This window comes from Lissotriton vulgaris, chromosome 1_1, assembly GCF_964263255.1.
Source record: "Lissotriton vulgaris chromosome 1_1, aLisVul1.2, whole genome shotgun sequence".
NCBI classification, from domain to species: Eukaryota; Metazoa; Chordata; class Amphibia; order Caudata; family Salamandridae; genus Lissotriton; species Lissotriton vulgaris.
This window is the reverse complement of record NC_141685.1, coordinates 1054698798-1054720781: the sequence shown is the minus strand read 5'-3', so window position 1 is coordinate 1054720781 and position 21984 is coordinate 1054698798. Positions and strand designations below refer to the sequence as shown.

The 21984-nt window shown below is 45.9% G+C and overlaps 1 protein-coding gene across 1 annotated transcript in view; it reads left to right on the top strand.

Moving 5' to 3' along the window:
- The window catches only part of LOC147748527 (uncharacterized), a 567546-nt gene that overhangs the window by 286555 nt on the left and 259007 nt on the right, over positions 1 to 21984 (top strand). The window contains exon 8 of the mRNA XM_086936452.1: positions 3235 to 3297. Within this exon, the coding sequence (XP_086792578.1) occupies positions 3235 to 3297 (63 nt within the window). The remainder of the gene's footprint in view (positions 1 to 3234; positions 3298 to 21984) is intronic.

The window sequence follows — 21984 nt, the reverse complement described above, 5'->3', positions numbered from 1 at the left end:
TCTTGGAAACTCCAGGACGCAAAGTATTACACTGTGCATTCTTAGCTGGGGCAAAGAGATTGAAGCAAGTTAGTCCCTATTAATGGAAGATGCCATGCACCACCTCAGGGTGTAACTGCCATTTGTGATCTGCTAGGCTTCAAGGGCTGAACTCTTCCACTCTGGCATTTAAACAGCCTGCCAGGTCCCATGAAGGAAATAGGGAAATGCCCTGATGATTCAGTCAGTTCCAGAAGCATAGAGTCTCAGGCACAGGATCCAAGACTCCTCCCCACCTTGCTTGTTGCTCTAACACATGGCGGTGGTGTTGTCCGTGAGAATCTTAAACAGCCTTCCCCGATGGTCAGCAGGATGGCCATGAATGTAAATCACTCACAGCTCCAACAGAATTGGGCAGAGACTGTTCTCCGCCATAGACCAGAGTCCTCTGATCTTCACCTCTCCCAGACAGCCACTACTGTCGAATTTTTGTACTTTCCTCCGACACCTGGAAGAAATTCATCAGGTTCCCCTGATGCTGGGCCCACTGAGACTTCAGGTCTCACTTCAGAGCCTGCATATGCCATAATCCATTGTTGGTGAGCAGGATGCAGGAGGCTAGCAGACCATGAAGCCTCAAGGCCATTTTCACTGAGACCCAGGAGACAGAGGCTGAAACATCAGACTCATGGCCTGAATTTCCTGAACCTGTTTGTCCGGAGGAAATACCCAAAAGCAAATCATATTCAGAATAGCTCAAATGAAGGGGAGGCTGAGAAGGAGTCAGGTGTGACTTCGGCAGCTGGATTGAGAACCCCAACGATATCAAGATGTTCGTCATCAAGTGGAGGTGGTCTAAGATAGACTGTAGCTAACTTGCCTTGAATAGCCAGTTGTCGAGGTAGGGGACTCCAAAGACAGGCACCCACCACCGCCATCACCACTGTAAGCACTGGAGGGGAGCAGATGAGCCAGAAAGAGGGCACGGCAAACTGAAAGTGGTCTCTGGCTTACTTTAAATCAGTTTGTGCCTGTGGATCTGCAGAATGGGGATGTGAAAATAGGGGTTTTCTGTAGAACCAACACCACCATCCAATCTCAGGGATCCAGGGAGAAAGAACCTGGGCCAGCATTACCATTTTGAATTTTTCTTGTGCAGGAAAGAGTGGACAGGGTGAAGATACAAAATAGGATGAAGGGCTCTGTCCTTCGGCACAAGGAAATAGGCTGGAATAACATTAAAACTCTACTATTAAGGCCACTACCATCTCTGTGGCTTCTTTGGCCAAAAGAGCTGCCAAAAGAGTCTGTACCATTTGGCGCAAAATGGGTAGATGGCCCACCAAAAGATGCTCTGATGTAGACGGCAGGTGTAGTGGGTCAAAAATGAATATCAGGGTTTAGCTACGTTGGACAATTTGAAAGACCCAACTGTTGGATCTAGTACTCTGCCAACCTGGAAGGAAGTGGCTGACCCTGCCTCCTACCGGGTGGCTATGACCCATTAAGGGCACACTAAAGAGATTTTGAAGTTGTCAAGAGTGGCTGGGAATTTGGGATTTACAAGCGCCTAGTCATTGCCTGTTGGGCCCACGGCCCTAACCTCGAATTGGCTGGGAGGCCTGTTGCGTGTGCAGTTGGGCTTGAAGCTATCGATACGCAGAGGCCCTGCATATCCCTGAAAAAGGAGAAGCTGCTGGAGGGATATCAGACTGGTGCCAAAGAGTGTGTTGTGGCTTGGCTCACCTTAAACTATCCCAGGGCTAAGAAGCCTTCTCACCATACAGACGGGTACCATCGAAGAGCATGTCCATTAAGGATGTCTGGACGTCCCCCTAGAAGCCTTTGGCTCTCTTCCATGCGTGGCATCAGAGCACCATACTTGCCCACATCCTGGCCATCCTGAATAATCCGGATCAACGAAGCCTGTAAGTCTTCCAGGACTGCCAGTAAAATCTCACCATCCATGCTCAAGTGTGTGTGGGTGTAAGGTCTGAGGAAGCATCTGGTGTTGACCCGCCTCAAGGCCAAACTGGCAGAGGAGAACATTCTCTTGCCAAACATTTCCATATATTTGGACTCTTTGACTCTATGGACTCTCTATCAGAAGGAGCCATTGGAAATGCATTACTGTTGACTCTGCTAGTGGACGGCTGCACCACTAAACCCTCAAGGTCTCCTGGAGCTGGCCTATAATGTCGGATGACCTACCAGTTCAGTGAAGGTTTTACCAAACTGCCCAACAGTGTACACGAAGACCAGGTTGAAGCGCAGGAGAGGTTCGGTTAGTGTCTGGTCAGGCTGAAGGAACTAAATGAGGATATCTTTTTTACCTCCATAGTGGGAAGGTGGAGGTCAAGAACTTCAGCATCCCTCTAAATCACAGTGGCTAAAGACAAACTTTCTTCTTTCTTCTGTAGCTGCTCGGGGGGGGGGCATTAACCCAGTATCAAGTGAGGTATCCAACCCACTGGCCTCTTTTTGGTCCATGTACCAACGGACTTCATCATAGGGTCAGGCAAACTCTACCCCAATCGCTCTATTGTTGTTTCCAAATGGCTGACTCAGGTCAAAGATCATTCCAAAAAGTTGGTGTTGTGTCTATGTAGAAGACTTCATCAATGAAGAATTACCTTATGAACGACTTTGAGAGTGGGTCCACACTGTTGACTTCTTTTGGATTCATATGAATGCAATAGTCGCAGGCCTTGGAGTAATGCACCTAACCCAATCACCACACACAAACCTTGTGGGGATCTGTCACAGACATCTGTTTGCAACAGTGCCTACAAGGCTTAATCCCTGTAGTCTTTGGGGTGACATGTTCCCTTGTATGCTAGAAAAAGTTGAAGGAAAAAGTCACTTCATAGAGTGAAGAAAAAGAGGAGTGAAGCCCCGGATTCAGGTCTGACGGTGTAGAAGAAAAAGAACTGACATCAGAGTGCATGGGTGGTGCTTATATGCAACTTTGCACGTTACTTCCTGAGCAAACGCAGGAGCAATGCTTTTTGAATTTTTGGATCCAGTCTGGCTTCTGGGGATATGTACAAGGTGAAGAATCTGTGGTTTGAAGTATCAGTCAACACTGACCTTGGCTAACTCTGTCTTTGAGTGTTAGATTTCTTGAATTTCGAGGCTGCTCGCACACAAAAGTAAATTATTTAATAATACCTATTGCAAGTCGCCATTTGCCTTTTGATGCCCAGGGACTATAGTTTCTAATTGTCTGAGATATCTCTTTGTTCCATTCCTCAGAAGCAACTAAAGAAGGCGGAATATGATAGGAAGTGGATGGACAAAAGAAACAGGGTAACCGAGGTAGGAACTAAAGAACAACAGTCCCTTAAACCCTAAGAAATATGACTGCTCTGGCATACACAGATTCTCCATTCCTCAGACAAAATCTCACTTTACATGATACACTCACTAGGGCTCTGAGTTTGCAAAAGCTCTGCACGATTACACGAGTGAGGAAGAAATGGTACACAGAGTATAACAGTATTCACAAGAAACTGTAGGCCGCAAATGGTAAAACTGCTTAGTGGTAGATTTATTTTGCAGAGAACTTAACGCAAATCCTAATTAATATTCACATAATATTAGAGCTGCTGCAAAGTTATTCTGATTTGCAAACCTTTACTGGACTTTCTGATGCCAGAGGAGAACTAATGTTGAGTTGGCTCCATCCCCTCACCTAAGGGCTACTTTTAGTGCCCACAGCTCCTGATTAAAATAATCATGAAGATAGACTGGGACAATATGCAGACAGCTGAAGATGGGCTTATGGGTCCCTGCTTGGCTTGACTCATGGTTTGACTCATGGTATTTTGTGCTTCTGGCTATTTAAACCTTCCTTCCTCTCATCCAGGTTCCAGTTGTCATTTGGATGTAGGAATTCCTCCAGTCCTCCTTGCTCCTGTTTTGAATTCAGTTTCAGGTCCTAGGTCGCCACAGGATGTTGCACCATTAGGTTTGGTGCTTCGCAGGAAGTCTTGTTCTGCTTCTGGGCCTTCTGTAACGTCTCCTGAATTAGACAGTTGTGTTATACCTATGTGTATATGGTCTGAGTTAGGGCTGGATGTTCCGCTCCCCATTCCCATGGACATCTAATAAGGACACGGTTTTGAACTTGGTCCATCTGTACTCCAATGAGTTAAACAAAATATTTTAAAGTGGGTTGGGAGTTGGTTAATCTGGTGGGTCCTGGTCAATTCATTAGATTTTGAAACACCTTAGTAGACTGATAGTATTTAAATTGGGGTACTAACAACAAACGAGGGTCATGCAGGACAGATTGCTCCATAAGGCAAGGACAGTCTGCAGCATTCAGGCCCCCCCCCCCTTATTGAATTTTTGGAAAAATTATCTTTTCATGAATGTGTGACAAGCGCTTTAGGAGAAAAAAAAGGCTATTTTATCTTGAGTAATAAAAATCCCTGCACAATTCTTGTACATCAATACAAAGTTCATAGTACCTTTCAAAGATTCAAGTCACCCTTTCTGCATCTTGGTTATGTTATGTTCTGTCGAGTTGTATAGCGCACTAATCATTCTAGAGAGTATACAGGGGCCTGGGCCGGTGTATAGATGTCTGGTCCCCAAGATGCTTATACGAAGAGCCAGGTCTGAAGCTTCTTGTGGAACTCAGGAAGTGAGATGGGGCTCTGATGTGTTGCTGGAGGCGGTTTCTTGTCTTGGGTACAATGTAGGAAAATGGACGTCCTCCAGTTTTGCTTGTGTGAGGAATAAGTGAGAGTGAGGCAGATAGTAGGTGTCTGGTGGGTTGGTGAAAGTGTATGTGGCAACTCAGGTATTCTGCTGTGTAGGGATTTGTATGTGTGTGTGAGAAGTTTGAATTGGCTGTGCTTGTGGATGAGGAGCTAGTGAAGCTTCCGGAGGTATGGTGTGATGTGGGTGCAGTGTGGGAGGTTGAGTATGAGTCTTGCAGCAATTTTTGGGATATTTTGGAGTCTGTAAATGAGTCCTTTAGAGATTCCGGCGTATAGAGTGTTGCTGTTTTCCAGCCTGCTGGTGATGAATGTTTGCATGATGATCAGCCTGCTGTTCTGAGGCAACCATTTGAAGATCTTTTGCAGCATTCATAGAATGTCGAAGCAGGAGGTGCACACAGCATTGACTTGAGCCTTCATCTTGGGCTTGTCGACTAGGATGATCCCTAGATTTCTTGTGTGATCTGTGGGTGTAGTGTTGGTCTTAGCTCCAAAGGCTACCAGGTGGAGTCCCAAGGGGAAGTCTTGTTGCAGAAGACCAGTACTTTCGTCTTGTCAGAGCTGAACTTCAGGCAGCTGGCTCGCATCCAGTGTGCAGGTGTTTCATGAATAGGGCGGTGTTCTCTGTGGACGTTGAATGTTTTCTGGATTGATGAAAGTGAGTCCTCCTCCTGGCTTGTGAAGGTGATCCTGTCAAGGGATCTCATAGCCCGCTCACATTGCCATGGCGATGTGGATAGCCGATGAAGGGTTAAGCAAGGTCTCTGTGATGAAGAGGATGTTGGGTGCTTCACTGCTCAGAAGTTTCTATATTTCGGTTGTACATTTGTTGAGTGATCGTGTGTTGAGAAGCATGTATGTGGGTGGGTGTTGATGTGCGGGACTGCTGGGGCCTGGGTTGTAGGAGAGGGTAGGGATTTAGGCGTTGCTAGTGTTGGTGTGTGTTGGGAGGGGGTGTTGAGGACATTGTTAGTATTTGTGTAGGGGGTGTGGGTGGGTTGTTGCTAGAGAACCGGCAGTGGGTGCAGGTGAAAGCTCCTACCATGATGTGAGGCACAGCAGCAGTTGGGAGAATGGCATCTGGGGTATAGCGTCCTAAGGAGTGCTGCAGAGTACCACTGCGCAGTGATCAAACAAGGGTTGCTGGCGCTGGGTACAGACCAGGTGTGGATGGGACAGACAGGCTTGCCTGTGGTGTGCCTTTGGCATGCCAGTGGCACACCTGCTGCTTGTGTCTGTGTTGCATCTGCCATTAAGTAGGTCTTGAGAGGGTGGAAGAGTGCAGGATGCTATGAGGTCATTTCCTGTGCTGATGGGTGACGGGAGATGAAATTCTCTATCTTGGCTTCTTCTTTTAAAGGCAATATTTGGTAACAAACCCAGTAATGTTCCATCCTGTCCAGATGGATGATGAGAAATTCAGTGTTCTAATATGCAGTTATCACCCAAGGATGTAAACTTTCATGCCTGCTTAATTATACGTATGCACCTAATGAAGCAGCCATGTCATTGTCAGCATTCAGGCATGCATCTCGGCTTTAATCATCTCCTAGCCTGCTTCTTAGAAACCACCTTGTCTGCCTCTTTCATGGCTGCACCTGAGCCCCTGGACAACGCCTCCTCTCCCTTATAATCCCACCCTTCTTGAAGCTGGGTGATGCCAGCTGGTTATACCATGTTTATTGTAACTGTATGGAACTGGAGGATCAGATCATAACAGCAATTTAGACAAAATAATACAGCAAGGAAAGGCAAATTCTGCAACATTATGTGGCATTATGATGCCATTTTGAAAGTTTAACGTACATTTACACAAAATGAATCCAAATACTATAGAATGTAAGCACTGAAATACCACTTTATTAACATTGTAATTTCTAACTCCCAGAGTAAATCGATTTAAATATAAAATTTAGGCTTCAACAGAAAATAAGCCTACTTTTACACACTTCTTGTAATAAAAAGTGTGCCTCGTTATGTTTTAAAACCGTTCCTTAGTTCTCGGTTGAGCCTGTGTTCACACTTTTAAGCCTCTGGATTCAACTCATTCAAATAATAACAAGCATTAGCAATGCCAATAGGTCAGGCTTGCACCATCAAGCCAGTCCTAAAACTCCATGTATGTTAATGACTGCCTCCTCCTATCTGAGCTGTTGCCAGAGAAAAGCACCATAAATTATCTAGGTAAAGACAAAGGAGGAAGGTGGAGATTGTGGCGGCAGCAGGCAGCGACAATCGGCAGCGGATGGATGGTCCCGGGTGGCCCCGGTCCTTGACAACTAGGCAGTAGGATTGGAGAGGGGAAAACTCCCATAGGTTGGCCATGGTGGCACAATACACGATAAGCGGTGGACATTAAGCGGCGGTCAGCAGCAGTGGCAGCATGGGTGTAAGAGCACTAGGCTCCCTGCACTGCACGGAGGTGGCCGGCTTTAGGCTGATGCGTCTTGAGCTTGCATGAGGAGCCTGCGCACCCACTGTGGAAGTATAGATCCTGTGTGACCCGGTCCCCCTGAACTGCTACATTATTTGCACAGTCCACTTTGCCCACATTGCACACACAGCCTATGCCAATACTGCACCACTGCGGCAAGCAAGGCACCTTATATGCCCGGTGGTAAGGAGAGTGCCCACAACCTTGCATATTCTACAGGACCATAAAAGGAAATCTTGTGCATACATTGCATGCTTTATGATTGTGTAAGCAACGCAAGGGGTTGGAGTCTAGGACATGAGTGGCCCAACGGATCACTCTTGTTTACCAACGCCATCTGTTTACATTAGTCTTATTGCGTAATTAAAGTCCCCCCTTGCAGCCCTAGGGTGAATCGCTTAGAGTTAGGTGATGCCGCCTAAAGGAAGACACAGTAAAGTGTTAAACTCCCCGAAGGTGCAACATAGAAAGACCTGTTAGTGTACTGCTCCCTTTGGGAACACTCTTGTAAATTCTTTGTTTTATCTCTGCTTCATAACCTCACACTTTTATCATAGCTACAAAGCTATGATGCCCATCATGCATAATTCCAATGCTTCAAAAAGCAAGGGCATGTGTATGAGAAGAAGGAACAAAGGGAACTTAAAGGACGGGCCCCATCTAAACAGGAAAAATACTCCCAGACGAAGAAACAGTGCAAAGCCAACTGTCTATGATCCCGCACAGCGACCTCAGCTTGATTCAGTTTCAGTCCTGCTACAAGGTTATCGTTACTCATACCATTTACAATGTGATCACTTTCTCCGCTACTGCCATCTAACCATCAAGGAGACCCAAAGCGGATGATGGACCTCACCCCCAGTGCAGTTAAATTAAACCTGTCTAATAAGATACTTTTGGCTCCTGATTCTGAGGCCACCATGAGCCCTTACTACGTCACAGATGAGGAGCTTATAGATTTCAGCACCAACGAACCATGGAATGATCTCTTGTAATCTAAGGTCAAAATCAATAGCTCAAAATATGTAAATAATGATTCTTCCAATTGGTATTAATTTTCTGCAGCATTACATATATATTTTTTCTTTTTCATTTTTTGAAAACCTTTATTTATAAAACAGGGTGCACACAGCTATTCAGCCGAACATCCCGGAGGCACGGCAGCAGGATTAGAGACCAGAACTGTTTCAGCACACACAAATCTTTGCACAGGATGAGTGAGGTTAATTCAAAATTTTAAAAACAGGATATTTACCGTTAGAAGGAATGAATTTCAATATAATAACAAAAAGAGCAGAAAACGAGAAAGAAAGGAGGGAACAGGCACAGAATCTAGATCATATAAAACAATCGGGCGCGTGAGCAAGCAAATCCAACATATCTATCGGCATCTTTAAGGCGGGCAACCAGTATACGCATGCAATCAAACACTAAGCACACCCGGTTATTGCCCGTACATGGAGAGGCAAAGCGAGGAACACTTATAAGCGAAACCCACGGCCCAACGTCAAGAATTCAAAATCAGGTGATTTACTGTACCGATCCCAGAACCCAGAAAGAAGGAAAAAGAACAGACAATCCAGTTAAACTTATGAAGAAAAAGGAGGCCATAGAAACAAAAAACGGAAAAACAATAATACCCCATCCCCCCCCACCCTGCACCCCTGCAGATGGCTACGGCCTACCCCCCTAGCAGCGTGCCTATCGCCCAGCTTCCAAAAACCCGAAATATAGCAAGAAAAGGGAAATATATAAAGATAGAAAAAGAAAAAAATAAGAAAAGGAAAAAAGACGGAGGAGGAGAAAAATCACATTTGCCCTCGGTCCCCTTACCCCCTCCTGCCACGCACATCCCCAGTCCTAAGTCTAGCGATTATATAAGCAAGTTATTGAAAATAAAACCCAGGGAAGGCGTCCGACACCGCCCCATCACCCGTAAGCAACAAAATGGCGGATCCCCAGAACTTCACGCACCCCTAAAGTAGAGATCTACAGCAGTCTCACCCTTGACCCCTTCGAATGTTCACAATGAGTTCAGCCCACTGCACCAGCACGTATACCGGAAAAATCAAAGTCCCAGCCAGTCTGTGAACCTGCATAGGGAGTCCGATCAAGCACCTCAGTCCGTCACGATCCACAGCCGCCATGACACTTGCCGTCTTCCAGCCAAAATACGACCATGTCGATCTCAAACTCAGGGCAAAGTCAAAACAATCGAGTAATGTTCGCAGCATCCGCCGGGTCATATTAGCCGTAGGCTCAGGAGAAGAGAAGACCACAAACACGTCCGTGGACGGATGCGCCGATAATGGCGGGCGTCTCTCCGGGACAACAGGTCCACTAGCACATTGTGTTCCAGGCGATAATTGCGAGGCTTCGAGTCGACATGAAGGGAGTCTCGATTCGTAGGTACCGGGAATAGCGTAGATAAAACAGCCAGCTTAGGGGCACCAGGCAGGTCAGGGTCCTTGCACGATCGGGCAGTTTCGGTGACATCCGCGATCGTCTTCTGGAGGGTGGAGGCCATGAAGGATCGTAGCTCCCTAATGGCAGCCATCACGGTCCTCAAAGACGGCTCTGTATTACCCCGCACCGCCTCCACTCGGTCAGCTCCAGCCATTTGAATGCCCTTCGGAGCACCCGATTATCCCGGGGACCGAAGTGCGGGTCGGGCAGGCGGGGATTGGAGGCGCACTTCCGAGCAGTGACGGGGCCTCTCGGGCGGGGGCACCAACCCGGCGAGGGGGCCAGCCGCCGGGAAGGGGACCCCCGACCTATCAGCCACCTTCAGGATACGTACACCTCCGCAGTGTGTACAGGACCGCAGGCACCTCACCAATACAGGTTTGAGAAACACTCCAGGTTAATCGTCCGGACCGCGTCTGGGGCACCCAGCCGTCGCTGTTGCACTGTAACCCGGCTGGGTCAGCAATCGAGGTCCCGGCTTACAGGCGACTTTAGGCCAAGGTCTTTCACACGGCACAACTCCGCCAATCCGGGTGGGAAAGTTCTCGGGACCACACCGCCAGTGTCAGCAAAGATTACCCCGCACGGGGGTGAGGCGCGAAAGCAGGAAATATGTCAGGATCTCCAAGCGACAGGCGGAGGTCGACGGAGCCGAGAGCTTATGCGGCCATCTTCGTTCGTCGCTAGGCTCCTCCCCAGCATTACATATATTGATTTCAGCCCTCTCCAGGCAAAAATTGATCATGGAAGTGCAGATAAGGGCCATTTTCGATCTCCATTCTCACGTGGAAGGGATTGTTGTAAAACGTCAAGGTCTGAATGTCTTAATCAGTAAAACTCAAGCAGCCGTACCTCCACCGCAATTGATTTGTGTCAAACAAATATATCTAAAGTAGAAGAGGTTACCGCTATCCTCAAGTCAATCACAAGTGATTTCAAAGTAGTGAAGCCTCTACCTGAATGCATTAAGTTGTTTGGCCGCCTCAGTAAAACTAACATTGGCACTCAAACAAATAATTGTAGTCATCACTGTGGCTAAGCATAATAGTAGGCCATTTGAGGCTTTTTCTTGCCCCACCACGCATTCTGACCTATCGCCAGGAGAAGGAGGGCCGTCTTGTAAGTCAACTGGTAAACAAACTGAACCATCTCTACACTCTCAGTCGGTGATCTCACCAATATAGAATTTTCTATTGACCATTTGCCACTTCTCACAGAAAATCTACTGCCTGATGGCAATCCAAGCGAGGTGTTACATCTCCAACATATAGATAACTTGAGGATAGCACCCTGCAAAAATGTGACTGCTACATCCAGAGCTTAACCCCAGCAAACTATTTCTCTTATCGATCTAAATAAGAAGGGTGTGGTGTCGCTTGCCAAAACCAAGTGAAAGTTATAGCTGCTGTTTGCAAAAAATATCAGTCACAGTGACAGCTAAGACAAGGCCAACTTTCCATGAAAATCAAGTCAGCTTTTCTTTGTCCCTAGTCCAGCACGATGCAAACATTAATTGTTTGGCCTTAAGGTTAGTAATCTGAAAACTCAAGAGTTTCTACTGCTGTCCCAAAATCTGCAACTCTCCACAGCCTTAGCATTATCTGAGTCATCGGTTTCGCCACCCATAGTCAATCTACCGAACACTTAGGAAGTCAAAGCAGCTAGCACCTACACTTACCCCAGGGCCCTCTCTGATGAGGCCAAGAGTGCCACAATTTGCCCCCACAGAAATGCACCAGCCCCAAGTATCAGCCTTCAGTCCCACGTGCCCACAAAGATTCAGAATAATTTGCAGACTAGCAACATCAAACAGATTCAACCTGTGGACTTATATTGCCTTACAATAACTCAGAGAGGTCCCTCGGAATGGTGAGCCGCTCACTCCAACACATGGCATCCAAGCCCATCAGGCCAAACCTTAAAACCAACGTCCATTAATTAATAGAGCGAGGCTACAGCAGGAGGACACAGATATACAAAAAAACACAGTAATTCTGTTAAAACCATTATATAAGTTGCATGCCCAATACTATTTCTTTTTTTAAAACATTTATTCATAATTTTTCTCCCAACACAGAACAGACAATCGTGTACATGGTCCATAATAAGTCACTTAAACATTGGGAGATTATAGGTATATGACTTAATACAAGCTATGAATCACAATGAAGCACCTCAAGGTGACGTCTGACTCAACGTTAAATAGAGTCCCCAAAGCCAAGTACACACTCCATATAACCTACACTCCACTTCCCCTGTCCAAGAGAGGCACCTCACTCTTATTCTCAGAGCCACCTGCATCTGACTCACTCCCCTCATCCCTATGACGAGTTTGCGCAGTGCCCCCCAAGCCTCCACGTCCGCCTGCAATTTGTCATCAGTTCTCAGAGATGCACCTACTTGGCCAAGAACCACGGGTCTACTGAGCATTGTAAGGCGCTCGTACTCCCATCCAAGTAATGGACCAGTACCAAAGCCAACTGTAGAAAGTGATATGACATCTTACACTTCTTAGGGTTAGTAATATTGTCCAGCAAACAATGCTGTGGTGTCAGCTCACACCACAAAGCTGTGGTCCTGCTCAAACTGTCCACTACAGCTGACCAGATGGACCCTACGACCGCACAGTTCCATGCCAAGTGCATAAAGTCCAAACTTACAACGGGGACAGGATGGAGGCTAATACAGATCATGCCTGTGCAACTTCACTGGGGTGACAGAAGTCCCCAAGACTATCTTAATCGTAACAATACTTTTAAGCTGCTATAGGCTCTACAGACTAACTTTCAATTTGCTGCCCAGTCAATCGGCAAAGTGGCATTTCTGTCATAGGAGGATGGTGAACTGAATGAGGCAACCAAACTAACTCAAATGAGCAGCTGTTTCTGTTCTGGATCAAAAAGAGACATTTCTACTGTAAGGAATAGAGCTAATGCACCCCGAACCAGAGAGATACCCAGCTATTTTGAAACCACCCACAAATACCTACCACTCGCACCCTTGATCAAACTAATTAAAAAAGAAAGTAGAGACCCCACTAGTGTCCACCTGTCAAAGGCTCCCCGAGTCCCTGCTCACAACCCAGGAGTATATTCTGCTCTGAGGGATCTAGCATGGCTGAATTACAGGAGATCAATGGAGCTTTGGACAACCTCGGTAGTCACTCCTGTACATTGAGTCACGCACCTCCTAAAGGGCAATAGGAATGGTCCTGGATCCCAGCAACCCTGGGCAATCCAACCAAGAAATAAGAGTTAGCACCCATTCTGCAATTGAGAATTCCTGAGTATTGTTAATGCCCAGCCAGTATATCCAGCCTTGCATTGAAATTAACGACATTTAAGATTTGTTCCTGGAACATCGCTGGCTGGGATCAAATTAAAGTGCAGAAAGATACATTTGAATCTCTACAGCAATTCGATCTCATTTGTCTACATGAAACTTTAGCCCACTGAACCAATCCTATTGACGGGCTATGAATCATTTGTAGCCTCAGCTTCCAAAAAGTATGATCAGCAGGGAGCCTTTGAATATTATGCCGCAAAAGGCTGAATTGTAAAGGATTGCAAATAAAAATAGAACCTCCTCCTGTTTGGAATGCATCTAAACGTGGATAGAAAAACTCTTAAAGCCAAAGTGGGACATCTCAGCAATTACCTTCATGACACTACTATTGCTAAACCAGGAGCAGAGCTAATTGTCACAGGGGACTTTAAATTAAATATTTTAGATTTTTGCAATAACTTAGAATCCACAAGCAAATGGATTTAATCTGGCACATTACCCCGTCTCTTTTCCATCCTCAACAACGAATTGCAATAGGAGACGCTTTAGTTGAGCTCTGCATTAACTTGGGCTATATGATTTGAATGGCCGCCATATCCTTGAGCAACCAGCAGCCCCCACGCATCTGGCCCCCAAATGCGGGGCTGTTTTGGACCAGACCTTTCTATCACTGTCTCTCTTTAATCAGCTGGTAGTATTTCAGATAGACCATCAGCTGGAAAGTGATCACTTTCCTGAAAAGATACTGTTAAATATTCAAGGTTATTAGATAATTTGTGACACACAGTTAAGAAACAGCCTTGCCTCCCCGAGCTTAAACCACTTAAATTGGTACTTCAATGTAGAAAAGCATCTGGTGACCTGGAGGAACAGCTTCAGAGCAGAGTGCACAAACTACATCAACTCCAACATGTTCGATAATAAACCCTAAAGCTCTTTAACTTGGAAGCGTGGTATGCCTGATTACATTCTGAACTAAGTAAAATGATATGCAAACAATGTAACTTTTCAGACACTCCCGCAAATGGGGTGACATCAAGGTACACAGTTATTCTGTGTAACAAAAACCAAACTGTAGCGAAATTAGCCCGATCAATTGGCAATGGAACCCAAGGTGTAGAACAACGTAAGACCTAACTCTGCTAACTGCGGAAGCAACACAAGAAGTTAGTCTGGGAAGCTAAACAAGCGGCACATGAACAAATTTGGATCTTCGTATTCAAATTGATTTTGTTTGTCAATAGACGCCAATTCTAGAAGTGGGTAAATCAGTTTACCGGTACATCAAACCCACGGAGGCCCAATCAACTTCATAGCACGATATGGGAAATTTACATCTCCTGTTCATATAGAACTAACTCCAATGCTTCAAATGCTCAATCTATACCTACCAAGCAAACCCCAACAATGCTTCAAATGACTAACTCAGCCAAGCCAGTTTTATGGTATATTCTTGTGGGGATCAAGCACTTAGCATTAGAGAAGATCATTGTCAAGAAACGGAGCAATGACCCCACACGGCCGAACAGCTTGCTTACAGTTATCTTTAAAGCAAACCCATAATTCTGGATCAAAGCAATGAACAGTGTATCTGTCAATGTCCTTTTAAGCAGCTTGGTTCCTCAGTCCTGGCAGCGGTCGTATATCGACCCTATTCACAAAAAAAGGGAGTAAGGACGATCCCGCGAATTGCCAGTTGATAGCCCAGTTTGACGTGGACACAAAATTATTTGCTTTGTTGGTCCTCCAAGATTTGCAAGACTGGGCCTCTCAGGCAAACATAATCCCTTGGTTCTAAATTGGCTTCCGTCAAAACACTGGAAACACTGACAATATCATAGCACTGGATCACCTAATTCACAAAAACATGGACAGTCAACAAGCCCTTCACACATGTTTATTGATTACAAAAGAGCCTTCAACAATATCGATAGGTATAGATTATGGTAGAAGCTAAGCAATTTGGGCCTTCTGACAAAAACATTTATTGCCAATATTGCCCTTTACTCTAAGAACTGAATCGAGCCAAACTCAAGGGGATGGCACTTTGGAAATAAATCAATACATACTTGGATTTATAGAGTATGGCTAATCATCCTTGAGGGTATCCAGTCACTGTCCATAGGCACAGCAATTTAAAGTGATTTGCCCAGAATCACAGGATGTAGAGACTCAACCCTAGATCCCCAGCCCCAAAGTCAGCAGCTCTGACCGTTACGCTACATCCTCGAGTATCCATCAGCAAATGGCTAAAGCAGGGTTGCACTCTGGCCCCAACTCTTTTCAATATATTTACTGCTGATATAGAAACTGCCCTGGAAAACTCAAAATAATGCCCTTTATGCTTTATGATCAACTACTACATATTACGCAATATGCTGACGATGCAGTATTGGACTTCTCGGTCACTGGGCTGAATCCTCTCTAAATAACCTGTCTCCTTACTGTAACACCAAAGGGGTAGAATTAACCCAGAAAAAAACAAATCGTCACTTCACCGGGACCCGCAAGTGGCCCTCCTGGTCATGGAAATTAGGAGATCTTACTATCAATAAGACTAATTCACACAAATATCTTGGCATTGATTTTCAGGCCTCAGCTTTGAAGAAAAAGGTCACAGGGATAGCAGCAGGCATATGCCAAGGTGCATCAACGTTACAGAGCTCTCATTAATGCTGTTCTTGCAAGTCATAAAAGCTAAGTTCTTGCCCTCACTAGTATACGGCCTACAATCCCAGACAAACTTAAATTTGGGGGGTGGTTAAATCAGCAGCAATCATTGTTTTTTTGCCAAATCCTTTGGCTTCTAAACTCCACCAGGAAATCACAAGTTCAATTAGAATTTGGTCTTATAGACCAAATACTGGCACAGAGGGCCAGTCTATTGAAACTTTGGTTCAAATTGTCATTCAGAAGACCTTGATCGATTTACAAATGATAGGTCATTTGTAGCTGAATAACTCATTCAAAAGCCTTTTACGGAAGACTGTTTAAAGCCACTCAGCAACAAACGACATTTTCACATTACAAACAAAATTCCACAGACAATTTTCAGCGGCGAACTACAGTGAGCTGAACCCTCAACTTTATCTGACACTCCCTCTGTCAAGATCTTACAAACTAAGGTGCTTAAGATGGGCCTATTTGACATACGCACAACTTTTATTCTCCGCATTATTCACCTAGCACTTTCGCTATTATTATCTTGCTGCTTCTTATCTTTTTAAACTGCAATGGTTTTAAGCTATTTTCTGAATTTTTAAATGAGTATTGTGTGCAAAAAATGTAATTTATAGGTTTCTACAAAATTTGAATGATTTAATTAACTACTAAATAAAGGTTTATATCCGATCATCTAGATATCTAAGAACCTTTAATATCATTACAATGGCATGTGTGCGCCCCTTAAAGTTCAAGCTTCGACAGCTGGGTAAATAAACTAATTGATCACAGCTGTGTGGAGGGCAGGCACTTTTTTGTGGAAGCACACAACTTCTACCCCAGCAAAGAATGTACTCCTGGCTCCCAACATGTGAGAGGAGCCAAAGTCCCTCTCCTGGTGGTCCTCACATAATTGTCTGGCCTACAGCTGCACTATCAAGCAAGACAATAAAAATCAGTCCTCCAGAACAGTACTGTACATTACATATGTACAATGTAAGTGTGTCACTGGGGCCATTAGGACTCAAGACACCAGACTTTAAAAAGATGTAAAATGTTTGTTTTTCATTTAAACTCAGAGCATCATCTGGCTATAAAAGGTATTTTGAGCTATTAAGAGGAGATTCCATGAATACGGAAAAATATTTTCATAAACTAAATTATTTATTATCGTTATTTGAATTACCTTTTATTATGTGAGGCCTTTTCTCAGTGTCCTGAGCCAGTCAATTCTGAGTGTGGGTACTGTTGTTTTTCACAGATGTCCCAAACCACAAAATGTGGGTATTCGAGCTCGCCAGCCAAGTTACTCCCTTCAGGTGCCTTTCGCAGGGTAGTGAGGATGAGCAGATAAGGATTACTCCAGAAAGGCGAGGAGATTTGAAACTCAAATTAAGTGTGATGCAGTAAATTACACTCAAACACATCAATGTCCAGTCAGGGCTATACTTTGGAAAATAACATTATTTTAATCAACAAGTAAGTAAATAAAACAGTTGGAATTAAAATACCCATGAAAACCAGAAAGTGTTAGCACCTGTTGGGGCTGAGAAACAACCTCCAAACCTCTTTGTAGCTCTTTCACAGTTGGCACTAACTTTTTGCAACATTCGGATTATGACCTACGTTATCCTATAGAGTTTTGTTTGAGTCAAATCTGGGAACTTCACATGGGCGAAAACCCCTTCGTTTTTAAAACAAATGGATGCTTGATATGTTTAAGCTATAGATACTGGAATCCAAGCTCAAGGTATTGATGCCTCCCCCTTCTAACTAAAGGATTTTCAAAAGAAAAACAACTGTATTTCTTGTATTAAAACAATATAGCTATTCTCGAAATGCCACCACCCAAACAAGATCACTCCTGTAGATGTCCAGGTAATTTGGTGTCCAGTCCCGCGAGACTGGACACCGGACTGACTTTCAAGCACACTTTTTTTTTTTGGTCATCGCCGAAAAAGTCTCCTACATTCTCCACACCCGCCTCCCTCCAAGGTCAAAGCGTCCTGTCCGTGAGCCTGCCCTGCGGCGTCGGGATACCTAACAGGGGAGTGTTAGCCGCGTACGCCTTAACCGAGGACGCGTATGTCAGAGCTTTCCGCCAGCATGTTAAAGCTATGCGGAGGAGAGGATGGCAATCCGCAGGTATGCGGCTCTTCGGGAGCAACAGAACATGTAGTTCTCCCCGTCCCAGTCTGTCATCCGTGTAGCCTATTTTGTGTAGGTTCCGTCAAGCCGTCCAGTAGGAGAGCCATTGAAGTTTGCTGGTGTAATAATAGCTCCTGAAATCTGGGGCCCCCATTCCATCGGCTCTGGTCCCCAGTTGTAGTTTACGAAGCCCTATCCGTCTTCTCCCCGCACCCCAAATCAGAGTGGTTAGGAGCGAATTAAGAGTGTCAAAGATAGACTGTGGCAAAAGGACCGGGAGGTTAACAAAGAAGTAAAGCATACGAGGGAGCATTACCATTTTAGAGATCGCGATTCTACCCATGACCGATAATGGTAACGTCGTCCAGAAACCCACCGAGGCACGGAGACGTGATATAGCTTTTTTGACATTCCCCTCTATCTGGTCCTCCTGCTGTCTGTAAACCTGGATCCCCAAGTATTTAAATGTGGTGGGAGCTACCGGGATGAGGTGGGCCCCAAAGGGTATGGAACCAGGGTTCGGAGTGTCCCGGAAGTAGAAGCCGCTTGACTTCTCCGGATTTATGGCCAGTCCCGAGATTGCAGAGAACCTCTCGAAGGTCTCATATATGGCGGCGTGGTCAGTCTCAAGGTCACGGAAAAACAGCAGTATATCGTCCGCGTAGATCGATATCAGGTGTTGGTCACCTCCACTAGGGATGCCACTCCGTGCCATCCTCGTCCTCAGGGCTATGGCCAGGGGTACTAGGGCCAGCACGAAAAGCAGCGGGGACAGGGGACATCCCTGTCTAGTGCTACAATGGATCACGTATGCATCAGAGATATGTCGCCTCGTGCGTGCCCGTGCCGTTGGAGCGGTATAAAGTAATCTGATCCATGCTAAAAGGGAGGCAGGGAGCCCAAACTTCTCCAGACTTTGGAACATATACGACCAGGTCAGAGAGTCGAAAGCCTGTTTGAGGTCCAAGGCTATACAACCCGCTCTAGGGAGGTTCGGTGGAATGGACGCCATGAGCGCGTGTAAGCGACGTGTGTTCATGGAGGTGCTTCTACCAGGAAGAAATCCACATTGGTCTCTATGGATCAGGGTAGGGAGGTGTGCCTGCAGTCTCAGAGCTATCGCTTTGCTGAGTATTTTATATTCCGTGGAGAGCATTGATAACGGCCTATAATTTACCATGTCCAGACTATCCCTCCCGGGTTTAGGAAGCGAAACAACCAATGCCTGCATTGTGGAGTCAGGCAAACGACCTTCCACCAATGCCGTTCGGTATACGTTCTCCAGGACTGGTACCAGGGTATCTGAGTAGGTCGCATAAAACTCCACCGGGAGTCCGTCCATGCCAGGCGTCTTTTTACGGTTCAGAGACCTGATGGCCACCCTGATCTCATGTTGTGTAATGGGGCCTTCAAGGTCTTTTTGGGCTCCGGCATCCAGGACTGGGAATGGGAGGTCAGATAAAAAGGCAGTAATTTGACCCGGATCAACGCCTGTAGACTGGGCATATAATGCAGTCAAGTGGTCATGGAACGCCCTGTTGATCTCAGTTTGCGTATCCACCAGGTGTCCGTCCCGCGTCCGAATCCTGGTTATCACAAGGATGTCCGGGTGTTCCCGAACTAGGCGGGCCAGCAATGCTCCCGACCTATCCGCCTCTGTGTGTTGTCGACGGATATATTCTTTGTGGTCAATGATCCGTAATGTTTCAAGGGTATCTGCGTGTTCTATGTTCTCTAACTGCAGCTCTTCCCGCTTAGTGGGACCAACCGCTACCTCTCGCTCTAACTGTTTGAGCCTGCCCTCTATGCCTATTAGTTTTCGGTGTATTTCCTGTTGGGCGCCCACCAGTTGTCCAATCGCCGCTCCTCGCACCACCACCTTCATGTCATCCCAAACCACTAGGTTCGTGGAGGCTGTGTCCCAGTTCTCCACAAAGTATTTGCCCAATGTCTCAGACAGGGACGCCCGGAAGGGGCCATCTTCCAGTAGGAGTGGGTCTAGGCGCCACGTGGGGACCGGGGTAGGGACCCTGCCCAGAGGAGGCTGAATGTAAGGGGCCTGTGATCTGAGAAGGTCTTTACTAAGTATTCCAGATTTTCAACCCTGGAAATCAGAGGTGCGGAACAAAGGAACCGGTCACTTCTAGTGTGGAGCCTGTGAATGTGTGAGTAGTGAGAGTATTCCCTGCTCTCTGGATAAAGGGAGCGCCAGGCATCCTGCAGGCCCCAACCCGCCGCCCATGTGCAAAATATCTCCGTCAGCCGGGAGACACCCGACACCTGTAGGGGAGGATGTGACCTGTCTCGGTCCAAATCCATTATCATGTTCCAGTCCCCCCCTAATATCCAGGGGGCAGTGGACCAATCCGCTAACGCCAGTCCCACCCTCTGCAGGAGTTTGTCTTGGTCAAAGTTCGGAGCATAGACACAGCCCAGTACCACTGGCGCGCTTTTAAGCACACTTAAAGGCCAAAATGGCCCCTTTCGTTTTGGGGACAAACAGCTTGACAGCTCCCACTGCAATAGCATATGCTTACCTTATGTCCAAGTGCTTATATATAAGGATTTAGTTTTAATGGTGGCAGGCCAGCCATGCAAAGTCGGGGTGTACGCAGCAGACAATGGCGACTTCACTAACCACTGGTGTAAGTAGTATTAGGCGTGGCTGCAGCTTCAACTGCGATGTGTTTGGAACTGTAAGCACCACTATAGCACTCTGAAGGAACTGAAAGGGACAATGATGCACTTTCTAATAATAAATAGAACAATGGTAGAAACGTTTCCAACTCAGGACGCCCTCCTACAGCCTGTGGACCAGAACCTTCTTCAGGGTTGTGAAGAAAAACTGTCTTCCGGTAACTCTGCTGCTAAAGGGAGGATGGTAAGGGCATCCTTCGAGCACAGGATCAGTTTGGAACAATAAAGACTCAATTCTTGATCCTTGAAGACGGTGCAACAACTCCTTAATGCAGATGTTCTTCGTTCTTCCCTCTCGAGCAGCTGGCTAGGGGAAACGGGTGGCTCCTGAGCAGTCTCACTCCGTTGAGTTGCACTTAACAGTTAGCTGTATTTTGCTATCTCCCCAGGAATCATGTCACTTTTACTGGAAACACAGGCAAGTTCTTCAGCAAGCAGGTGAGTTCTTCCTCTTATCTATCCCCATGTCACACAGGCAAGGAGACCTCTAACCTCCACTTCCCCGGAATTCTCTGTGCCAATAAATTGTAAACGAATCAGGTACTGGCTGTTAGGTTTACTGGGACCAGAGCAGGATGTCAGAGCCAACAAGAGTGACTGCCTCATTCAAAGATCGGTGTGCTTCCCCACTCCTTGAGAAGCATCTTTTTAGATTATTCATGCTTGAGACTAGTATTGTCAGACTAGTTCTGAGTATTTACCTCCAAATGGAGGTTCAATAGGCTCCCATTGCCAAGGGAGATGGCGGCGACAAAGGAAATGTGTATTTAGTAAACATCACTCAGGGAGAGGAAACTTACACTGGCACAAAAGGACTAGGCTGTAATCCATCCTTTACAGCCAAATAAAAAGGCTGCAAGGAAGGGGCATAGTGGTATGTGGAAGCTGAGATATTCAAGGCTGAGATCACCAGCTCAACACAAAGCAAACCACTATCATGCACATGACACACACATCCGGGGTCCACCAAACTCCATCACTAACCAGCCCAATCATGAACCAACTATGCAAAATGCACGCGACAATCAATCTTCATACTTTTCCTGGACATGGAAAAGGCAGTGGAACCAGTAATGGCGATTAAACACACATTTTACTGGGGAGAAATTGTAGGTAGTCTCCTGATAAGGGCACATGTATGGCTGTCGTCAAGACCACTAAGAATTGGGGTACATTTCGGTTGCCCCCTGAAATCCCTGCTATTAGAACAGAGCTCCGAAGATAACAAAAAAGTTAAAACACAACAAAAGCCTTGTGTTATTGCCATGCTTAATGGAGGATAAACACAGGGCCGTCCAGAAAAACGAATAAGGGCCAAGTGGCACAGCTTTACAAAGCCATGGAGAGGACTTTTGTTCAATCAGTATGTATGTTTGTGTCATGCACCATACTGAAGCTTCTCCCCATTCCTTAATTGATGACATTATTACTGTCTGGGCAAGAAAGTCACCTCTTTAGTACAGTCCCCCCTTTAGTATCCACATACAGCGATCAACAACTTAAATGTGAGTAGTTATCCTTTGCTAAGTCTCTGGCAATGCACTGCAGCTGATGTGTCATGTTCATTTTGAACCATTTGCGCTA